Source organism: Suillus clintonianus (assembly GCF_016758775.1).
Source record: "Suillus clintonianus strain FC179 chromosome Unknown DEU56scaffold_87, whole genome shotgun sequence".
Classification (NCBI taxonomy): domain Eukaryota; kingdom Fungi; phylum Basidiomycota; class Agaricomycetes; order Boletales; family Suillaceae; genus Suillus; species Suillus clintonianus.
Genome location: NW_024539311.1, coordinates 49,941 through 70,334, shown reverse-complemented (window position 1 = coordinate 70,334; position 20,394 = coordinate 49,941). Strand labels below are relative to the sequence as shown.

The 20,394-nt window shown below is 48.8% G+C and overlaps 6 protein-coding genes across 6 annotated transcripts; 4 read left to right on the top strand and 2 right to left on the bottom strand.

Moving 5' to 3' along the window:
- Nucleotides 1-276: 276 nt before the first annotated feature.
- On the top strand, nucleotides 277-1,353 carry DEU56DRAFT_916503 (GTP-binding protein; the record flags this gene model as incomplete). Its single annotated transcript, XM_041357865.1, has 6 exons — nucleotides 277-420; nucleotides 478-510; nucleotides 559-731; nucleotides 779-861; nucleotides 917-1,123; nucleotides 1,175-1,353. The coding sequence occupies 6 exons, from the start codon at nucleotides 277-279 to the stop codon at nucleotides 1,351-1,353; spliced, it is 819 nt and encodes a 272-aa protein (XP_041204560.1).
- Nucleotides 1,354-1,523: 170 nt separating this feature from the next.
- Nucleotides 1,524-3,378, top strand: DEU56DRAFT_825126 (uncharacterized protein). The gene is made up of 5 exons (XM_041354278.1): nucleotides 1,524-1,649; nucleotides 1,686-1,721; nucleotides 1,788-1,859; nucleotides 2,893-3,030; nucleotides 3,316-3,378. Exons 2-4 carry the CDS (start codon nucleotides 1,686-1,688, stop codon nucleotides 3,028-3,030), a joined length of 246 nt encoding a protein of 81 aa, XP_041204559.1. The 5' UTR covers nucleotides 1,524-1,649; the 3' UTR covers nucleotides 3,316-3,378.
- Nucleotides 3,379-3,576: 198 nt separating this feature from the next.
- DEU56DRAFT_825119 (uncharacterized protein) lies at nucleotides 3,577-4,366 on the top strand. The gene is made up of 4 exons (XM_041354277.1): nucleotides 3,577-3,624; nucleotides 3,681-3,726; nucleotides 3,778-4,212; nucleotides 4,266-4,366. The coding sequence occupies exons 1-4, from the start codon at nucleotides 3,601-3,603 to the stop codon at nucleotides 4,274-4,276; spliced, it is 516 nt and encodes a 171-aa protein (XP_041204558.1). The 5' UTR covers nucleotides 3,577-3,600; the 3' UTR covers nucleotides 4,277-4,366.
- Nucleotides 4,367-10,747: 6,381 nt separating this feature from the next.
- On the bottom strand, nucleotides 10,748-13,726 carry DEU56DRAFT_570816 (uncharacterized protein). Its single transcript, XM_041346863.1, has 18 exons — nucleotides 13,711-13,726; nucleotides 13,526-13,650; nucleotides 13,336-13,462; nucleotides 13,240-13,273; nucleotides 13,134-13,191; nucleotides 13,010-13,074; nucleotides 12,889-12,959; nucleotides 12,808-12,832; nucleotides 12,707-12,760; nucleotides 12,459-12,649; nucleotides 12,314-12,408; nucleotides 12,053-12,256; nucleotides 11,850-11,994; nucleotides 11,788-11,801; nucleotides 11,612-11,727; nucleotides 11,467-11,555; nucleotides 11,282-11,416; nucleotides 10,748-11,216 (listed from the first exon to the last, which is right to left on the bottom strand). The coding sequence occupies exons 2-18, from the start codon at nucleotides 13,575-13,577 to the stop codon at nucleotides 10,883-10,885; spliced, it is 1,809 nt and encodes a 602-aa protein (XP_041204557.1). The 5' UTR covers nucleotides 13,578-13,650; nucleotides 13,711-13,726; the 3' UTR covers nucleotides 10,748-10,882.
- A 508-nt stretch (nucleotides 13,727-14,234) lies between these two features.
- On the top strand, nucleotides 14,235-15,317 carry DEU56DRAFT_961836 (GTP-binding protein; the record flags this gene model as incomplete). The annotated part of the gene is made up of 6 exons (XM_041359347.1): nucleotides 14,235-14,378; nucleotides 14,436-14,468; nucleotides 14,514-14,686; nucleotides 14,742-14,824; nucleotides 14,887-15,093; nucleotides 15,145-15,317. The coding sequence occupies 6 exons, from the start codon at nucleotides 14,235-14,237 to the stop codon at nucleotides 15,315-15,317; spliced, it is 813 nt and encodes a 270-aa protein (XP_041204556.1).
- Nucleotides 15,318-15,438: 121 nt separating this feature from the next.
- Nucleotides 15,439-16,380, bottom strand: DEU56DRAFT_961835 (uncharacterized protein; the record flags this gene model as incomplete). Its single annotated transcript, XM_041359346.1, has 2 exons — nucleotides 15,439-15,895; nucleotides 16,109-16,380. 2 exons carry the CDS (start codon nucleotides 16,378-16,380, stop codon nucleotides 15,439-15,441), a joined length of 729 nt encoding a protein of 242 aa, XP_041204555.1.
- Between the last annotated feature and the right edge of the window lie 4,014 nt (nucleotides 16,381-20,394).

Below are 20,394 nucleotides of genomic sequence, written 5' to 3'. Positions count from 1 at the left end.
CGTTGTCTGTCGTTGTTTCCCAATGTACAGCCTGTATCAAACATTGTTACTATATATGTAGATATGGTATGAAATTCACTTCCTATATCGTCGAGACTTCGGAGGCGAGTTGTGTAGTACGCCTCATGGTACGCACAACCCATTGCCCACTAGATCTAGATTTGACAAGCTTACCTCGCGGACCTCACACACTGAAGTATGCGGTGATTATAAGTCTGCCCTCAGCGCTGAACAGTTCTCCTTGCTCAGTCCCTTTACTACCGCTTACCTTTCTTTATGGATCCTTCAGAGATAAAGGAGAAGATCCATCGCTTTCGAATCCTCATCATAGGAAGAGCGAATGCAGGGAAAACTACCATCCTCCAGAGGGTGTGCAATACCAAAGAGAACCCAGATATATATAATAGCGCTGGGAAAAAGGTGCGCATCATGATGCTAGTACGAGGCTGATAGTGATCACTATTTCGTCGACATCAGATCGATGCCGCTCTTTTGACGGCATCCAGAGAGGTAAGGTGTACTACCATCAGTTGGCGACATGAACTGATGTTTTCTCAGCGTGGAGAGCACGACATTGAGAACGAGATGGTGTTTCCAAAGAATCCAGGCTTCATCTTTCATGATTCACGCGGGTTTGAAGCAGGCGGTGAATCCGAGTATGACAAGGTGAACACATTCATCAAAGCCCGTTCGAAGGAAGCAGACATCAAGGATCGAATTCACACCATATGGTAATTGGTCGAGTCGGCGACATCCACTGGCTCACCTCTTTGCGTAGGTATTGCATACCGATGGATCAAGCAAGCCGGTGTTTTACTGAAGCCGAGCGCAAATTTTTCTCCCGCTGCGATACCGGAAGCAGTAAGTTTTGGATCTGTCCGTTAATAACCGACTGATTCGCAACTTGGATCCTCAGTTCCAGTCATCGTACTATTTACCAAATTCGATGCCCTTTACGACGTCGAATTCGCTCAACTGACAGACAACGGAACATCGAGGAAGGACGCCAAGAAACTGGCCCCAAAACACGCGGAGGAGACTTTTGCGAATGGGCCACAGCTGAAGTTTCTATACGACCCAAAGACCATCCGACGGCCCCCAAAATGCCACGTATGCCTCCCAGGTAAGCTGTGGATAATCGAAGTCTGATACATGATGACTGTTGATCCATTAGACATGAACAAGGATGATGCCGATTGCGGGCCACTCATCGAACGGACCGCTGAAACTCTGGACAATGGAGTCCTTCAACAATTGTTCGTCTCGACTCAGCAGACCAACTTGGAACTCTGCATGGAATATGCAGTTGAGAAGTATCTATCCCCATCATTTGCCTGCCGCGAGCATTATTGACTATCGTCCAGAACACTTGCAGAGCTTGTTGTCCGAGATGAGAAAATCCTATTTTACAATGCAATAGCTGAATTGGGATGCTGGTTTCCACATGTTCGGGTAAGATTACAGGAATATTCGAGAGTTGCGCTCATTTACGTTGGGTGTTTTTTTTACAGGCAGTACGTCTGTTGATCCTCCTTCGAGCTCGAGCCATGCTGATCCAAGTCGTTGCCCACCCGTCGCAGCGTGTGAGTGTCTTGATCCTCCTTCGAGCTCGAGCCATGCTGATCCAAGTCGTTGCCCACTCTTCGCAGGGTGTGAGTGTCTTGATCCTCCTTCGAGCTCGAGCCATGCTGATCCAAGTCGTTGCCCACTCTTCGCAGGCTGTGAGTGTCTTGATCCTCCTTCGAGCTCGAGCCATGCTGATCCAAGTCGTTGCCCACTCTTCGCAGTATGTGAGTGTCTTGATCCTCCTTCGAGCTCGAGCCATGCTGATCCAAGTCGTTGCCCACTCTTCACAGTATGTGAGTGTCTTGATCCTCCTTCGAGCTCGAGCCATGCTGATCCAAGTCGTTGTCCACTCTTCGCAGGCTGTGAGTGTCTTGATCCTCCTTCGAGCTCGAGCCATGCTGATCCAAGTTGTTGCCCACTCTTCGCAGAACGTGAGTGTCTTGATCCTCCTTCGAGCTCGAGCCATGCTGATCCAAGTCGTTGTCCACTCTTCGCAGCGTGTGAGTGTCTTGATCCTCCTTCGAGCTCGAGCCATGCTGATTCAAGTCGTTGCCCACTCTTCGCAGAACGTGAGTGTCTTGATCCTCCTTTGAGCTCGAGCCATGCTGATCCAAGTCGTTGCTCGCTCTTCGCAGGCTGTGAGTGTCTTGATCCTCCTTCGAGCTCGAGCCATGCTGATCCAAGTCATTGCCCACCCGTCGCAGCGTGTGAGTGTCTTGATCCTCCTTTGAGCTCAAGCTATGCTGATCCAAGTCGTTGCTCACTCTACGCAGGGTGTGAGTGTCTTGATGCTCCTTTGAGCTCGAGCCATGCTGATCCAAGTCGTTGCTCGCTCTTCGCAGGCTGTGAGTGTCTTGATCCTCCTTCGAGCTCGAGCCATGCTGATCCAAGTCATTGCCCACCCGTCGCAGCGTGTGAGTGTCTTGATCCTCCTTTGAGCTCAAGCTATGCTGATCCAAGTCATTGCTCACTCTACGCAGGTGGTGAGTGTCTTGATGCTCCTTTGAGCTCGAGCCATGCTGATCCAAGTCGTTGCTCGCTCTTCGCAGGCTGTGAGTGTCTTGATCCTCCTTCGAGCTCGAGCCATGCTGATCCAAGTCGTTGCCCACCCGTCGCAGCGTGTGAGTGTCTTGATCCTCCTTCGAGCTCAAGCTATGCTGATCCAAGTTGTTGCCCATCCGTTGACAGGATGTGAGTGTTGATCCTTCTTCGAGCTCGAGTCTTGCTGAGTGAAGGAATTGATGATCCATCGGCAGAATGTGAGTATATTCATCCTTCACCGGCCTTGAGTTATACTCACCGAAAGAATTCCTGATTCGTTGATAGCTTGTAAGCGTGATCATCCTCTGTCGACCTCCTGCCTGGCTGACTGATGCAATTCTTGATCCAATGTCAGGATGTGAGTCTCTTCATTCGCTGTTGACATTGAGCCCTGCTGACCAAGTACGTTTGGTGATTCGTTGACAGATTGTGAGTTGGTCTATCCGCCGTCAAGCTCGAGCCATGCTTACTGATGACATCGCCCACCCGTTCACAGAGAGTGAGTTGGTCCGTCCGCCGCCGAGCTCGAGCCATGCTGACGGAAGACATCGCCCACCCGTTCACAGTTTGTGAGCGCATCGATCCTCTGTCGAGCTCCAGCATTGCTGACCCGTGAAATTGCTGATCCACGTTGACAGGATGTGAGTGTGTTCTTCTGCCGTCGACCTCGAGCCTTGCTCACTTGTGACATTGCTCGCTCACTCACAGGCAGTCAGTGTTTTGATCCTTCGTGGAGCTCGAGCTTTGCTTATCACTCACATTGCGCATTCCCTAACAGACTGTGAGTGTCTCATCCCTCGAGCCTTTCTCACCAACGACATCGCTGATCCATTGACAGGAGGTGAGTTTGTTCATCCTCCTTTGGCGTTGAGCCAAGCTGACCGAAGCCATTATTCATTGACAGGATGTGAGTGTATTGGTCCTCAGCAGAGGGAGACGATTTTCAACTTTCCATCATGATTTTATCAGCTCTGGGGTAATCAATGTGCAGAGATGCAGTCTAGGATACTCTCTGTGGTATGTCCAATTGCTTGCAGACTGTACACGCAAATCTGATGTTGTAAATGTGCCAGGCCTCTGGCTCGTCACCATTGGAGACAATTCTTCAGCTCAGTTCTGGTGAATTTTGAAGCCGCGTTGAAATGAACTTGCTTATTATCGATCATTTAGCTGCTGTCATTATTTTCGAACACTCTTTCTACATTTTCGACAAGCAGCGCTATCTTAAGGACCGGCAGCGGCCTGTTCCCTCTCATATGAAGGCTCTTGATCAGTACATGGCATCTCCGCATGCAGCTGCCGTCAAGGAAGGTGTCAACACTACCGTCATCGCTTATCAAGAGGCTGTAAGCACTGCTGTTCATGCCTATCAAGAAGCTGTGAGCGCTGCCGTGTATACATCTCAAGGAAACTCGTCTACTTTGATGGCGAAGTTGCCGTTTGAATACTTCCAGAGGAAGGCAAAACGAGCTTCTGAACGCTCTCTGGCAAAAGCCAAACGAGCTTTAGACCGTTCTCAGGAGGAAGTGAAACAATTTGTTTGCTCTCAGGCGAAGGCGGAGTTGTTACAGAGAATTCTCGAAATCACTTTACAGTATCGCCTGCGTATGTTTCAACTCTTGGAATCATAGCGATGTTGCTGATCTCTTTGTCTTCAGCAAGACCTTAATGCAACCCAACATCAATGGTGTCCGATTCGGAGTAGAGCTGAGGTGTCTTGGCGGTGAATGAGGGTTTCTTGAATGGTCTGTCGAGGTAGCTTGGGGAGGTGGAACTGTATGATCACGCAATATGGCATTTTTCTGGTGTGGCGTATACGCGTTTGCAGCATGTTGATCACCCTCGGCTGAGACGGTGAGGTCTACTGGGCTTGGTGTACCTCCCCAGTATCCGCAGTCCCATTGCAAGTGCACTAAGCGAGTCCTAATTTCTTCATTCTGCTCCACAGCTTTTCTCAACTTGCATCGATTTTATAAGAAATCCGTTTATTGTCACTTCAGAGTTACGCTCTACACGTACACATGGAAATCCCCAACAACGTTAGTGACTCTAGCTAGTGGCTGGATAGGACCTCTGGAAAGACTGCAACGTGGTGGATAATAGCCATGGATTTCAAGCAGCGGATGCACCTTGAAAATGTCCAGCTGTCATTCTTTGTAGGGATAGCGTGCTGGTGATCATGGCTCTGAGTCAAGGCGGACGTACTAATCTCTCGTGTGTTAAGCATTTGCGCTCTGTATACCCCAGGGCCCCCGGTCAGAATTCCATCATTCTAGTTTTCACTAGATGATTAGTGTATCGACCAACACATCATACGCTGGATTCTGGATGCATCTTTTTGAGGGACTGAGACGACGTCATCGAACAACAAAGGACTTACAGGATGTCTCCATCAGGTCTACGGAGAAAATTGCAGCGCTGGGCGTTATTGCTTTGGCATTTTCATGCATGTCTCATAAGCGCACGAGCGTCTACAGAGTAACATAAGGAAACACTTGCCTGCTGGATCAGTCCAACGTCTGAATAATATCACATGTGAGCTTGCTACGTCCGACGACAATGACGCCCATCCCTCACTGTCCAGGGGTCCAACGTACAGTTTAAGACATCGACAAAATCGTCGAGCCTTCAGCGGGCTCGGGTCATGCTGACACAAGGAATCGCCGAGCTGTTAGCAGAGGGTGTCGATTCATCGCGCTAGTGCCATACTGACATCCGAAATAACTCTCGGTGAATCCTTGGAAGGGAGGCGTTGATTGGAACCACCTTCATACGCCGGACGCGGAGGGATAGTCGGGGCTACTCAGATATACACGAGAGCAAAATGTAAAAAAGGTGCGTGGCGAGGAGACATAGCTGTTGGAAACATCAAACTGATACCCCCAGCTTAAATTGCCAATACCGCGACTCACCAAATCTTCTTCGTCTGCTATCCCGTCGTTGCATCATGCTAGGCGGCGCGCACGACAACTGAACCAGCAGGTCAGTATGCCCTTCCCCCTCCGCCTGACGCGTCCGTATTCCCAGCCAAACAAACGAAGATGCCTGTTGTCTGGCTGATGACGACGGGTGTTGGCTGAGCAGCACGAGCTAGATAAGCACATGTTTGCTGGCTGTCGTTATGGAGTTGTGTCCGTCCTACGCGGGCACAGGCCACTCGTGCTGAGATCCTGCGATTGGCTGCTGGGAGGGCATAGGTGATGGGAGGTTGTACTCTCTCGATGTGAAATGGTGTGTACTATTGGTGCGGGAGCTTGGGAGTAAGCCTGTTTGTTATCGGAGCTGGAGTACCATTGCTTCGCGTTTTAAGAGGGGGCTGTGGAGGTGACGCGAGGTGCTTGGGACTGGAGTTGGGGTGTGTGTGTGTGCAGAATTAGATACTAGCTAGTTGCTTGAGGTGGTGTACTAGTACATTTGGGTGGGGATGTTGATGGGGCTTGCATGACGAGAACTCAAGCGCTCCGGTCAAGAGGGAGGCTGGCCAAATTACGTTTGTTAAAAAGCGTAATAACTACAAATCAACTGGTTTACAGACGCGCTGGACATTGAGATGATGATACTGCCGTTGAGCGCTAAGCTGCAACTTGAAGCTGAGCCAATTTTCACGCATTGAAGTACTGCAAAGATAATCTAGACCACTAACAACATGATGAGCGTGCAGGGCGCAGAAAAGGTTCCTACAAGTATCTGCTATTAGTACAATACATCACCCGTCGTTGGACGTCAGCAGCTTTCTCGTCCTGATCCTGATTGCTTCCTCCTTTAGATTAGGAGCATGGGCATTCCGTGCCCAGTGTGAACTAGCCCAGGATGAATTACACAGCCAGCATTTCCAAGTTATGCTCTACCATCACGATGAATGCCCTGTTGATTGACTTACATGGGACATTAGGTCTCATCGATCCGACCAGCCCAATCAAGGAGCGTGAAACTAGTCGTCGGCGCATCTTGTCCACCGACTCATGCAAAGAAGTCAAACATCATAAAGGTCGCCGTGAACATAGCCCCTCAGCATAGAACTCTGATGGCTTTGTTCAGTGGTCGACAGGCCGAGACAGACATTCAGCTGAACTGTCGCTATGAGCCAGCTCGTTGCGGTAAGGATCGTTTTCAGTGTCAATGGCACATGTGACATAGCCCAAGTTGAAACCATTGGGTCAACGCTCGGAGGCGATAATGGGCGTCCTTTGCGAGCACAGAACTGGAGGACTTCAGGCAAATACCACCTGACGAACTTGAGATACTTATCTTCCTCTAAGACGCTCCATTAATATTGCCTGTTTCTCCGTAGAAAATAAGCTGATGCCTTTGACTCGTATCTGAGAATTCGAATTCCTGTTGTCAAGTCAGTAATCAATATGGACACTTCATATTCAAGTCTTTGGGCTCAAAGAAGACAAATGGGGTGAAGGTGTGGAGGCAAGGAGCGGCAGATCAAGTGTTTCGCGGTCTTGTCCTGAGAATCGTTCAAGTTTACGAGAAACTCGGGGTAATGGAAAATTGCCTCCTAAGGGTAAAAATAACTTCGAATTCTAGGGAGTAAGGAAGCTACGTGAGAAACGGTCATGGGGCGAGAATAGGATGCTAGGAGGACGACGGTGATTATACCGAGAGAGTAAACGAACGATGATGAGAAGCGTGGAGGAGAGTGTCGACGAATCAGGTGCTCGGAAGGAACCGGCATCGGTAAGCACTCCTTTTTTCTTCAACCCCGGGCTACCCCGGGCCTTCCACTCGCACGAATCTAAATGTACAGTTTCACCCATCCTCCATGTTTCGTACAATCATACCTGCCATCGTAATATCTTAGATTCTACTCATTTCAGCTCCCACTGGCCCTCATCGAGTCCTAGCTTATTTCCTTTGGTCAATAATCTACTAGCTTGAGTAGTGACTAGCGCTGCCATCTCTTGCTTGCCAGCCTGCCCAACTTCGTGGACGACCTTCAATTGCAATACACAGCCCGAGTATTTGGTTGACTTGAAGTCCATAGGCTCGACAAACACCCCAAGCTATCTCATCTTGCATTTGACCAGCTACCCATCGATCATACTCTTGCACACCGTCGCGTCACTTCTGTTTCCACGATCCTTTCAGTCATCCTCCACCATGGCTTCAGATCAAACTCTGATTCATAATATAGTCGGCTTTTCCGTCATGCACTTGACGGACCAACACTCTGAGACTCACATGTCCTCTCCGACTTGGGGGTGCCACTTTCGTTGATGCTCACTAGCCTCTGCCTCTCACCTCAACTCCATTCCTACTCCCGTCTTGTCCTACCACTCATTCCACGTCACTCTGCCTATCATCGACTCTTCTCGTCTTATTCACAGTCACTGTGAGCGGAACAATATCGAAGTTATTTCTTTCCACTTATCTGCACACCTACAGGTATACCCACACCCATTAATGGCGACTCTGCTCGATCACAGAGATGAACCCTTTCTGCGAGTAGTTCGTTTTTCGTACGTCTATTTAATTGTCCCAAATCCCTTTCACCCATTTGTGGTGTCCACCCTTCTCTCACTGAAGGTCGCTTACCTGCGAACCTGCGGACATCAGGAAAATGCACTTATGGATATAAGCGACACCAGCCTCCGGACCTTGATGCAGACAAAATTTCGCACTGCTCAGGAAACGACGCCAGCTTGTTGCGGCATGGCAGACATGCCAGCCAGGATCCGTAAAATGTTGTTTTTCACAGCTCTTTGCTCATTCTGACTCTTTCCAAGTCGAAATCACGCTCTTCGTCACTCGTATCGTCCATTGCGTTCGGATATCTCATCTTGCATCTGAATACGACCTGTTATGCTCTCGCACACTGACACTAGCCTTTTCATGCTCTAGCTCTTGATCATCCTTCCCTATGGCATTAGCTCAATTGGACTCGTATAGATTGGCCCAGCTTTTCTGTGCGCGTCTTTTCTGCGTTTTGTATTGTTTGCATAATGAAACACACGGGGTTCTACATTTTCTCTTAAGTGTGCTTCATGACTAGTCCCACTCGATGATAAAAGCCAAACACAACATACGATGAGAGTGACAAGGTTTGGTCAGCATCACATACCGCTCTGAGACTCACCTTAGTGTGCCACTTTCGCTGATATGATTAACCATGGCATTGACTTCTCTAGTACAGGCTCTCTCTCTGCAGGTCATCTACCTGGGGGGTTGGTGTAATTGTAGCGGCGTCTATCTTACCGAATTGCCATCGATAACGGAAATACACGTACAGTATGACCCGAACTCTCAACCACTTCTGCACTCCCTCTCACCTGAACTTCATACAGTCCCCATGTACCTACCTCCCGTCTTCTCCTACCACTCATTCCACCCATCGCTTAGCCCATCCTCAATCCCCCTGGTCATAATGCATCGCACAATCATGCCCGGTGGCTGGGAAGGCCGATATATCAGACTTGAAGATGGGAGGAGGCGTTGGAGATCAGTCATCTGAGTACCATCATCCGACGAATTGAAGTGTTAGGCGATGTTGTGACTTTGTAAAGTCCATAAATTCGTTTAGATGTGATTCGGGAACTGATTGTCCATTTGTAGATCATTACACGGGGTCACCTGAATTATCGGAGGAGATCAAGCGCCCTATGAGCTTGGTCGAATTCTAGGCTATGGGGAAGCTGTGGGGAAGTCATTGGAAATCATGAAACACTGTTCGATCATGGAGATGAGCCTTTAGGTGAACATTTTGTTTCATATTCATGCACCTCTATTAACATGTCGTAGATTATTCCTTCCCACCCATTAATGGTGTCCATCCATACATCCCTTATGCTGAAGGCCTCTATTGTACACGCCTGCGATAACCAGGACGATGCCCTGTTGATCGACGAGACTATCTCTCTCTATATGAAGAAGCGCTGTGCCTCCACCCTGTTGGGGACGAACATCTTGGTGATTCATTGGAATCCCTTGAGCACGCTCTATCCACCTGTTTCAACCAATGCGGTGATATTGATAACATCAACAGCGCTATCGGCCTCCAGCGCAAGGTCCTGACGTTGGATGAGCAAGCTGCTTGTGTTGGTAATGGTATGTGGCAAATCAGTTTTCCTGCGAGTTTAGCTCAACCGTGAAGTAGCATGATACAGCCCTTCCTTCCCTCACTGCTTGCTTTTCTTCGGGTATCTAACCGCAAAGCATCGGTCCACTCTTCCACTACTTCAAAGTTGCCATTTCGCCTGCTTGCCCTCCCGCTGCCATCGAGATTGCTACCAGCAGACGCTGTTCTTCTAACGCTTGTATCAACGTATCTAATGCACACAATAACTTCCCTCATGCATATCGCGATGTCCCCCTCGTCATCGACTACCCCGAACTTGTTCTATCTCTGCCTCTGCTAGATTCCGGCATGCTCCGTCTCATTGTGTGTCCTTTCCTGGCGCGCACATATGCACTATGCTTACATGGGCGTACACTATCCTGACGAAGTCATGCTCTTCATTTTATGCAAGCTCGCGCTTCCTCATCTGCTTTTTTTTTTAATCCGTGTTTATTGTCCTGTGGGGCGAAGCCCTATGGTGGACATTACGTATCTGCATGTATGTCCTCCCGTACTGTCAGGGTTGGGGAGAGAAGTATGTCTCGAATCCACGTTAGTGCACATATAGCAACTCACCCTTGGTCAAAGTACCTGTTGTAAGCGATCTTACCAAATACGACATGCTCCGCCACCACCTGAATACTACGCAGTAGTAAGTACTTCAACACGGTCCAGAGTTGTGATAGTCGGCACAGGACCGGAGCTAACTACCTCGTCTAATGCTCAGTCTCTCAGATGTGTCTCCGTTGCCCACTCCTACGGATCCTTGGAACCCCAACACAGAAATTCCGTCGCTTCCGAATGATGAAAGCCAGATCGACGCGAGGCATTCTGACTCCTCGTATGTACCTCATATGTATGGTATACGTTACGTTCGATAATTATAGGTCTTTGTCACCTGCTTTGATGTTTTGCCATAAATCACGGCAAAGCCAGTGAAGCTCAAGGCATGAAAAAGAACTTCTGCAGGCGAGAGGTATTCATGATGGGTTACAGTAGGCACATCAGAACGCTAGGGTACTCTACTCAAACTCTAGCAAGTACATGGTATTGATAGAAAACAGTTGCATACATTATGGGGTCCCGGCCGGCAACTATAGTACAAATGAGAATACAATAGGGTAAGTAGTCCTGACAGATATACTCCGACAATGCCCGCCAACGCGCAGAACCATGCACAAAAGAAAGGATTGACTATTATGCCTTCTTGTCTTACCATGCTTCTTCCTGAAGTAAACCCACAGCCGCAATCTGTTCCCGAAGTTTGGAAATTGCTTCTGCATCACTGTTAATGAGATTCAATTTCATCAGCTCAGTGATTTTATCCAACGTATGGTGATCCGCGTGTTCCAGGACTTTCAATCCCTTATCATACTTCTGAATCTGAGTTTGGACGTCTCCGCTAATTGACGAGGCACGATAAGAAGCGACCGCGAGCTTGATGGCCCTGCGAGAGAGTTCCTGGTTTTCTGATAAAAAATAAAGCGTTCGTAACACGAGAGTCAAGTCGATGATATAGCACATCAAGCGCCGAAGCACCTCGTGGCTAAGTAGGAAGTGTCAATGTTCTTTCGCTCAAGGACAAGTAGCGGAAGTAGCGGAACTACGTACGACGTCCGGTATACTTCGCGAGCCCATGCGGCGAATAAGATACCTGCTGCAATTGGTACCACAATGGGAGCCACAGGTCCTGACAGGGCAGACACGATGCCCGCAATAGCAGCCACCATCGGAAGCCCAACAGCACTGAATATTGAGTGAGATGAAATTCATCGTCAAGTAATAAAACGACCTACATGGTCCTGTTGGGATCAGCTGTAGGTCCAACATTTAGCCTATTGACCATGTTCACCATCAACGTCTTAAACTCTGAGCTGTTCAAGTACTGTGCATAAATCATGTCAGAATACATGGGATGCCAGCAAATAAATGAGACATTACATCATGAGTGTCACGGAAATTCCACACAGTGACAATGTCCGTGTGAAGCACATCCAGGCAGTCCTGCATCCTACGGCTCTGAAATGCTGTGCTTGATGCCAGCGCCTTCCAATATCCTGTACCGCATGAAGGTTCAGCTGTGTTCTGTGTTAAAAAAAAGTAGATTCGAGACAGACTTCTCTTTCCAACCCTGACAATACGTAAATCGTGAGACAAGACCCAAGTAAGTAACACTCACCGAATCGATTCTTCTATCTTCAGGTCAGGATCCACTCGTTGTGCGATGGAGGACATCGCCGACGCCTCGGCCGAAACATGCTCACGGACACGTACTTCAGTCATCTGTATCAGATGGGCCATCGTCTCCTCGTACTTTTCCTTAGCTGCGCTCAAATATTTATGAGGGACGCAAATGACGATCACAGTAGTAGTGACACCCACTAGAGACCACCGCGTGTGGTATATTAGGCCCTGCAAATTTCTTAAGGGGTTCAAAGCAGATATCTTGTAGCTTGGAATCAGCTTCGTTCTTGATGCGTTTGTTGATGTCATCCTCGCTCAATCCTTCAAGAGAGGAATCAGGGAGATCGAAATTCACTTGTTTGATGAGCTCATCATATTTAGTGAGAACGACGATGAGGGGGACTTTGACCAAAGGGTGAGTTACCATCTGCGAAGAGTGATAGTGATCGATCGACGTACTTTTCCCCAGCTTATTGTCACGCTTCAATGTGAGGAATGCCTCCGTGGCAGTCTCCAGTAAACGCCCGCCTGTACAGGGTATTTCAAAGCAAAGCCTTGCATATTGTCAGCTTGCCATACAAACTCATGAAGATGGAGGCCCCACCAAACGGCGTGCAGCTGATCTTTCAAATCAGGCATTTTACCCCGACGGTCGATAAAATCCTGGACTATGTCGAAGTTGTCCTTTCCCCCTGGTTCAAACCCTTTGCTATCGTGCAGAACGAATCTGTTGTTCTGCTGTGAGGTGAACTCGTAGTCGATGGTGGCCTCGCCTGGCATATCATGCGAAGAGGTCTATTGGCGGTATGGGTAGCTGCCAGTGCACGTGTTGCAGTGTCGTGAATAACTCACCGCATTCTCCACCCCGAATGCGCGATTGATCAGTGAAGACTTCCCGACACCAGTCTATTTGCGTTGTCAACATAGGCGTGAGATCAAACAAAAGTTGATACATTTCCTATCACTAGAATTCGGAACCTTGGGGAGTCTCGTGTCAACCAGAAGAATGGTGCTGCATAGTTATTTTGACTCACCGAGGACACATCTGAATGATTTTGTCGGTGGTGGGCTGAAGCGCCGGGTGTTCACTAGAAGACTGCCCAGCCTGCTGATCTACGACTTAGTTGAGTTTTAATACAAGAGGTGGATCCTTACTTCAGTTGCCGCATTCCTAGAAAGCTTGACGACGATCGTGAAATTTTTGTGAGACTTGGTGTATTCTGTTTATGTCGCGTTGTATACGTTAGTGGCAGCGCGACTATTATTTTTTGAGCTTTACCTTGTGTTTCAGGTTCTCCACTTGCACCAAACAGGCGGAAGATGTCCTTGGTATCAAACTGAATATCTTCAACGGCCTTTCTTCCGAACCGTGCATTGTGGCGCACATGTAACGAAAACGAATCCCCAATGGAAAGCTTTCTATTGCGAAAACGCAGGAATGGCAGTTCAGATGAGCACACTTGTCTAGGTCAAGTGCCTACATGGGCGAAGAAAATGTGTGTTGCAAAGTCTTTCCTTCTCCACGTTCAACCGGCGTGTGCAACTCGCCGATCCGTACTTGAGCAGACTCTACATTCTTTGCCGACTTGCTGAAATCAACAGATAAACCTATTGGATATATTCAGAGAAATTGACCATGAAGCTGCCAGTGATGGGCGGAGAGTTGCGTACCAGATACGTGGAGAGGACAGGGAACCGTTGAGGTGTGAAAAGAATTGGCCATGCTGATGCGGCAAGTTAGTCACTAGGGGATATACTCTCCTTCGTGCGGGAAGGGTCACCGTGGCGGTAGATTTCTGGGTGGTTAGCTGCGTCGGGGGTAAATTCTACTTAGGGAAAACCAAATAGAAGGATACCTCATGGTGCCGCACTTGCCAGCTGTTTATGGCTAGTGATCATGGGGTTGTTATCTGTCGGACGTTGAACCTTCATTGTTAACGTTTGTTAACGTTAGATAAAGTCATGGGTACCACCTCAAGTGACCACCCCTCGGCAAGTTATTTTCAGCTCATGTACAAGGTCAAGCACCCGGCCGGTCCCTGCCGTTGCACATCTGCTAGCGCCCATGCCGAGCCTCTGCTAGTAGCGCTCACCAGGACTCTTGCTGCTCCTCGCACCTTCACTGTCTCTTGCCCTGACCCCCATGCCCAACCTCGCCCATCCGTGGCATTCGCGCTGATGTTGCCCCCCTACTTAGTAGTAGGAAGACTGAATAGAATGACGTTGATAATTGACAAGCCTGAGAGCGCACACAGAACTCACACTTGCTGGATCTAGATTTGACAAGCTAGAGAGCGCTCATGGATAGCGGTTATAAGTCCACTCTCAGCGCTGAACAATTCTCACCGCTCAGTCCCATTACTACCATTTACCTTTCTTCATGGATCCTTCAGAAATAAAAAAGAAGATCGATCGCTTTCGAATCCTCATCATAGGAAGAGCGAATGCAGGGAAAACTACCATCCTCCAGAGGGTGTGCAATACAAAGGAGAATCCAGATATATACAATAGTGCTGGGGAAAAGGTGCGCATCATCATGCTAATACGAGGCTGATAGTGATCGCTATTTCGTTGACATCAGATCGATGCCGCTGTTTTGATTGCATCCAGAGAGGTAACGTGCACCGTCGGTGGACAACATCAACTGACGTTTTCTCAGCGCGGAGAGCACAACATCGAGAACGAAATGGTGTTTCCAAAGAATCCAGGCTTCATCTTCCACGATTCACGCGGGTTTGAATCAGGCGGTGAATCCGAGTACGACGAGGTGAACAAATTTATCGCAGACCGTTCGAAGGAAGGAAACATGAAGGATCGTATTCACACAATATGGTAATTAGTCAAGTTGGCGACATTCAGTGTGCACTGGCTCACTCCTTTGACACAGGTATTGCATACCTATGGATCAGGCAAGCAGGTGTTTCACTGAAGCCGAAACCAAATTCTTCTCCCGCTGCGACACCGGAAGCAGTAAGCTTTGAGCATCTGTCCGTTGTCAATCGAAATCATCAACTGATTCGCAACTTCCCCAGTTCCAGTCATCATGATATTTACCAAATTCGATGCACTCTACGCCACTGAATTCACACGACTGACAGAAAGCAGAATGTCGAGGAAAGATGCCAAACAACTGGCCCCAAAACATGCCAAAGAGACTTTTGAGAACGGGCCACAAGTCAAGTTTCTATACGACCCAAAGACCATCCGACGGCCTCCAAAATGTCATGTCTGCCTGCCTAGTAAGCTCTAGATCATCGAATTCTGACACATGGTCACTGCTGATCCATTAGACATGAATAAGGATGATGCCGATTGCGGGCCACTCATCGAACGGACCGCTGAAACTCTGGACAATGGAGTCCTTCAGCAATTGTTCGTCTCGACGCAGCGGACCAACTTGGAACTCTGCATGAAATATGCAGTTGAGGAGCCTGAGTATCTACCCATCATTTGCCTGCCATGAGCATTATTGACTATCGTCCAGGACACTTGCATGGTTTGTTATCCGAGATAAGGTGTCCTCATCTGAGTCTGAGCATGCAATGGGTACATGGGCATCCTGGTTTCCACATATTTGGGTAAGATTACGGGAATATTCGAAAGTTGCTCTCATTTACGTTGGGTGTTTGTTTGCAGGTGGTACGTCTGTTGATGCTGCTTTGAGCTCGAGCCATCCAGATCCAAGTCGTTGCCCATCCGTTGACAGCATGTGAGTGTTCATCCTTCTTCGAACACGAGTCTTGCTGATTCCAGTCGTTGCCCACTCTTCGCAGAACGTGAGTGTCTTGATCCTCCTTTGAGCTCGAACCATGCTGATCCAAGTTGTTGCCCACTCTTCGCAGGAGGTGAGTGTGTTGATCCTCCTTCGAGCTCGAGGCATGCTGATCCGAGCCTTTGCCCACTCTTCGCAGTTTGTGATTGTCTTGATCCTCCTTCGAGCTCGAGTCATGCTGATTCCAGTCGTTGCCCACTCTTCGCAGTATGTGAGTGTCTTCATCCTCCTTCAAGCTCGAGCCATGCTGATCCGAGCCTTTGCCCACTCTTCACAGTATGTGATTGTCTTGATCCTCCTTTGAGCTCAAGCTATGCTGATTTCAGTCGTTGCCCACTCTTCGCAGGGTGTGAGTGTCTTGATCCTACTTCGACCTCGAGCTATGCTGATTTCAGTCGTTGCCCACTCTTCGCAGGGTGTGAGTGTCTTGATCCTACTTCGACCTCGAGCCATGCTGATCCAAGTCGTTGCCCACTCTTCACAGCGTGTGAGTGTCTTGATCCTCCTCCTTCGAGCTCGAGCCTTGCTGATCCACGTCGCTGCCAACTCTTCGCAGGGTGTGAGTGTTTTGATCCTCCTTTGAGCTCGAGCCATGCTGATCCAAGTTGTTGCCCACTCTTTGCAGTTTGTGAGTGTCTTCATCCTCCTTTGAGCTCGAGCCATGCTGATCCAAGTTGTTGCCCACTCTTCGCAGCTTGTGAGTGTCTTGATCCTCCTTTGAGCTCGAGCCATCCTGATCCAAGTCGTTGCCCATCCGTTGACAGCATGTGAGTGTTCATCCTTCTTCGAGCACGAGTCTTGCTGATCCAAGTCGTTGCCTACTCTTCGCAGCGTGTGAGTGTCTTGATCCTCCTTTGAGCTCGAGCGATGCTGATCCAAGTCTTTGCCCATCCATTGACAGGATGTGAGTGTCGATCCTTCTTCGAGCTCGAGTCTTGCTGAGTGAAGGAATTTCTGATCCATCGGCAGAATGTGAGTATATCCATCCTTCACTGGCCTTGAGTTATACTCACCAACAGAATTCCTGATTCGTTCACAGCTGGTAAGTGTGATCATCCTCTGTCAGCCTCTTGCCCTGCTCACTGACGCAATCGTGGATTCATTGTCAGGGTGTGAGTCTTTTCATCTGCTGTTCACTTCGAGCCCAGCTGACCAAGTACGTTGGCTGATTCGTTGACAGATTGTGAGTTGGTCTATCCGCCATCAAGCTCGAGCCATGCTTACTGAAGACATTGTCCACCCGTTCAAAGAGTGTGAGTTGGTCTATCCGCCATCAAGCTCGAGCCATGCTTACTGAAGACATCGCCCACCCGTTCACAGGATGTGAGTTGGTGGATTCGCCGTCAAGCTCGAGCCATGCTGACTGAAGCCATCGCCCACCCATTCACAGTCGGTGAGCGCATCGATCCTCTGTCTAGCTCCAGCATTGCTGACCCGTGAAATTGCTAATCCACGTTGACAGGGTGTGAGTGTGTTCTTCTGCCGTTGAGGTCGAGCCTTGCTCACTTGTGGCATTGCTCGTTCACTCACAGGAAGTCAGTGTTTTCATCGTCCGCGGAGCTTCAGCTTTGCTTATCACTCACATTGCGCATCCCTTAACAGAATGTGAGTGTCTGATCCTTCGACCCTTTCTCACCAACGACATCGCTGATCCATTGATAGGAGGTGAGTTTGTTCATCCTCCTTTGGCCTCGAGCCATTCTGACCGAAGCCATTATTCATTGACAGAATGTGAGTGTATTGGTCCTCAGCAGAGGGTGACGATTTTTAATCTTCCATCATCACTTCAGCTTTACGGTGATCAACGTATAGAGATGGTGTCTAAGATACTCTCTGTGGTGCGTTCAATTGGTCACAGGCTGTACACACATGTTTAAATCTACCAGACTTCTGCCAGTGCATCATCATTCGAGCAATTTTTCCAGCTTCGTTCTGGTGATTCTTCAGGCCACATTGCACTGAACTTGCTCATTTTCAATCGTTTAGCTACTGTCATTATTTTCGAACACTCGTTCTACGTTTTCGACCAGCGACGCCATCTAAAGGACCAGCAAGAATCTGTTCCCTCTTTTCATGTCGCTCTCGAGCGGTATATGGCGTTGGAGTGGTAGCTCCCTAGTGTAAGCCTGTGCAGTGATGGAATGGAGATGATGATCGTGACTACGACATGTTGTCCTAAATGACCTTCCTGCTGACTAAGCTGCTCTGGTCTTTGCCTGCTAGCCCCTGCTGGACTCTGCTAGCCCCTACTGTGCCTCCTCCCTGATCACCCTCTACCGGGGGGTGCCCTACTCCATGTGCCCCCCTTGAAAAAACCTCGGCGGCGTCCTTGTCGCCTATCCTGTGATCCTCTTCTGTTTCTGCTCGTGTTGTCCCCTCTCTTTGCTGATCTCTTCCTTCTTCATCTTGGTTTTCGTCCTCCTGTTCTCCTTCTTCCGTGATCTCGCTTTCTCCCGGCATCTCTTCCACACTCGATTCCTCTACTTGTCGTTTCTGTTTTTCTGCTAGATTCCTTTCAAACACCTGTTGTTCATCGGCCAACTTGGTGTTTTCTCGCGGTATAAATGCGCGTAACCGTCTAGCGTGGAATTCCCCCGCGACTCTCTCTCCGCCCAACGTTTCAAGTTCGTACGAGTTGCGTATTCGTGTTGTGATTCTATGGGGTGGTGACCACTTGGGTAGCAGCTTCCGTTTCGCCTCGAACGTGTAATCCATGCTACTACGATAGAACTGAACCAATTGTCCTGTATAGAATATGACCTCACCTGGGCTTCTCTCGAGAACACGTTTGTCAAACACCGCTTTTCTCTTGATTGCGTGTTGCACGGCTGCATCGTACCCATCAAGTTGTTGTTGTGCCACGTATGCCATGTGCGTGGTTACTTCTGTTGTGCTTGGTGTTGACGTGCAATTGTCAAGATCTGCGTGTGGTGTGTTGACTACCTGTCCCAAGAGTAGCTCTTTGGGTGAAAACTTGAGTGCGGGGAGTATCCTGTAGTTGAGTGCTGTAATGGCGTCGTCCAGATGATCTGGCCAGTTCAATGGAAGTCTATCCCACGCTAACCCTTTGTAATCGTCTTCTCCGAGGTTCGGGGCGCATAGACGCTTAAGTACGTGCAAGAGTATCTTGTTTGTTCCTTCCACTAAACCATTGATCCATGGTGAGTAAGCAGCCACTACATGAGCTTTACAGTTCCACTTAGTGCAGAAGTCCTGAACCGCAGTGTTATTGAAATGTTTGCCGCCGTCCGACATAAATGTTTCTGATGCCGTGAAATTCCTAAAGATGTGAGCTAGACTGTCCACCGTCGTTTTTGCGGTACCGGTTGACTTATATTTGAACGCCCATATGTGCTGTGAAAAGGTGTCCAGATATACTCCCAGTGTGTTGTACCCTCGAGCTTTCGGTAGTGTGAGATAGTCCCCTACTAACAACTCAAACGGGTGTCGCCGCGTTATCGGTTCTAATAAGGAGTGAAGGTGGGGCATACCGAAGTTCTTGCATTTACCGCAGTCGCTGATGGCTGCCATTATGGATGCGTCGAGTTTTGGACTGTAAATGCTATCAGTTAGTGCAATTTTGATGGCATCTCTCTCCCAATGACCCCCTTCTGCATGTTGTTTTGCCGCCCGTTCCTTTGCTTCCTCCCTCATAATACATTCTACCTTGGTTCGTGCTCGCACCGCTGTTCCCCCGCGAAGTCGCCACAGTTTCCCTTCTTGTATTAGGTATTGTGATGCTTGGTGTCTTGCGCGTTTCCGGTTATGGACTTCCTTACCCTGATCGATTTGTAGCATCGCCTCGATCACCTCGAGAAATACTGGCTCATTCGCGAAGCGTGTTTGTGGGTCTGATGCTGTAGATTCGTCGATGTTAGTAGATATCATTAATAGATCATTGACCAAACCCGAGTTAGATTCCCAGTCCTCGCTGACGGTCCACTCGCTCCCATCAACTATTCTGATATCTCGTGGGTGGCCTTCCCATTGGCGGCTAAGACCGTCTGCGATTACGTTGAGTTTCCCTGGGACATGTCACACGTCTACTATGTTATGGGCCAATATCCCATCCCGCCATTGTGCGTGGGCTGCATTTAGTCGGTTACTGATTAGGACGTCTTTCAACGCTTGACAGTCTGTCTCGACCTCTACCGGGAACCCCCAAATAATATCCGAAAACTTATCCAGTGCGAATTTTAAGGCTGCGAACTCCAACAAGAAGGGCTTGTAGTTTTGTTCCGTCGCTGATGTTCGTTTCGATGCGAATCCTATTGGATGGAGTCGCTCGGTCCATTTGCCTGTTTGATTCTGTGTGCGTGTTCTCTGTGACAGGACCGCTGCAAAACCTTCAGCGCAGCCATCAGATGTCATTACGAAATTCGAACCGTCGTACCTTGGAGCCTGTAGTATGGGTTTTGATACTAGCGCCGTTTTAAGATCCAAAAACGCCTTAGTGTGCTGTTCTGTCCATAGGTCCTGTAGTTTGAGGCTGCGCAACGTGCGTCGGTACGTGTTCTTCGTATATGGAACTGTTAGTGGCGCTGTCTTGACTAAATTCCGTAGAGGTCCCTCTCGTCTGGAGTAGTTTTGTATTAAGTCTCGGAAATGACTTGTGAGTCCCAAAAATGACTCGAGATTTAACGCGTCCGGTGGTTGTTCCCAGTTGACGACTGCGGTGAGTTTCGCTAGGTCAGGTTGTACTCCTTTGGGTCCTACAGTAGCACCTGCAAACGTGGTCTCAGTCATGAATAATCGACATTTGGTTGGG

Excerpts from the sequence above, each read along its gene's own strand:
- DEU56DRAFT_825126 (XM_041354278.1), top strand. The coding sequence starts at position 1,686 with ATGCTGATCCAAGTCGTTGCCCACTCTTCGCAGGCT. Across the intron at positions 1,722-1,787 it reads TTGCCCACTCTTCGCAGGCT|TATGTGAGTGTCTTGATCCT; the intron begins GTGAGTGTCTTG and ends CACTCTTCGCAG. Across the intron at positions 1,860-2,892 it reads TTGCCCACTCTTCACAGTAT|CTTGTAAGCGTGATCATCCT; the intron begins GTGAGTGTCTTG and ends ATTCGTTGATAG.
- DEU56DRAFT_825119 (XM_041354277.1), top strand. The coding sequence starts at position 3,601 with ATGCAGTCTAGGATACTCTCTGTG. Across the intron at positions 3,625-3,680 it reads AGTCTAGGATACTCTCTGTG|GCCTCTGGCTCGTCACCATT; the intron begins GTATGTCCAATT and ends TAAATGTGCCAG. Across the intron at positions 3,727-3,777 it reads AATTCTTCAGCTCAGTTCTG|CTGCTGTCATTATTTTCGAA; the intron begins GTGAATTTTGAA and ends TCGATCATTTAG.
- DEU56DRAFT_570816 (XM_041346863.1), bottom strand. The coding sequence starts at position 13,577 with ATGGCCAATTCTTTTCACACCTCAACGGTTCCCTGTCCTCTCCACGTA. Across the intron at positions 13,192-13,239 it reads GGGATTCGTTTTCGTTACAT|TTTGATACCAAGGACATCTT; the intron begins GTGCGCCACAAT and ends GAAGATATTCAG. Across the intron at positions 13,075-13,133 it reads TGGAGAACCTGAAACACAAG|AATACACCAAGTCTCACAAA; the intron begins GTAAAGCTCAAA and ends CGACATAAACAG.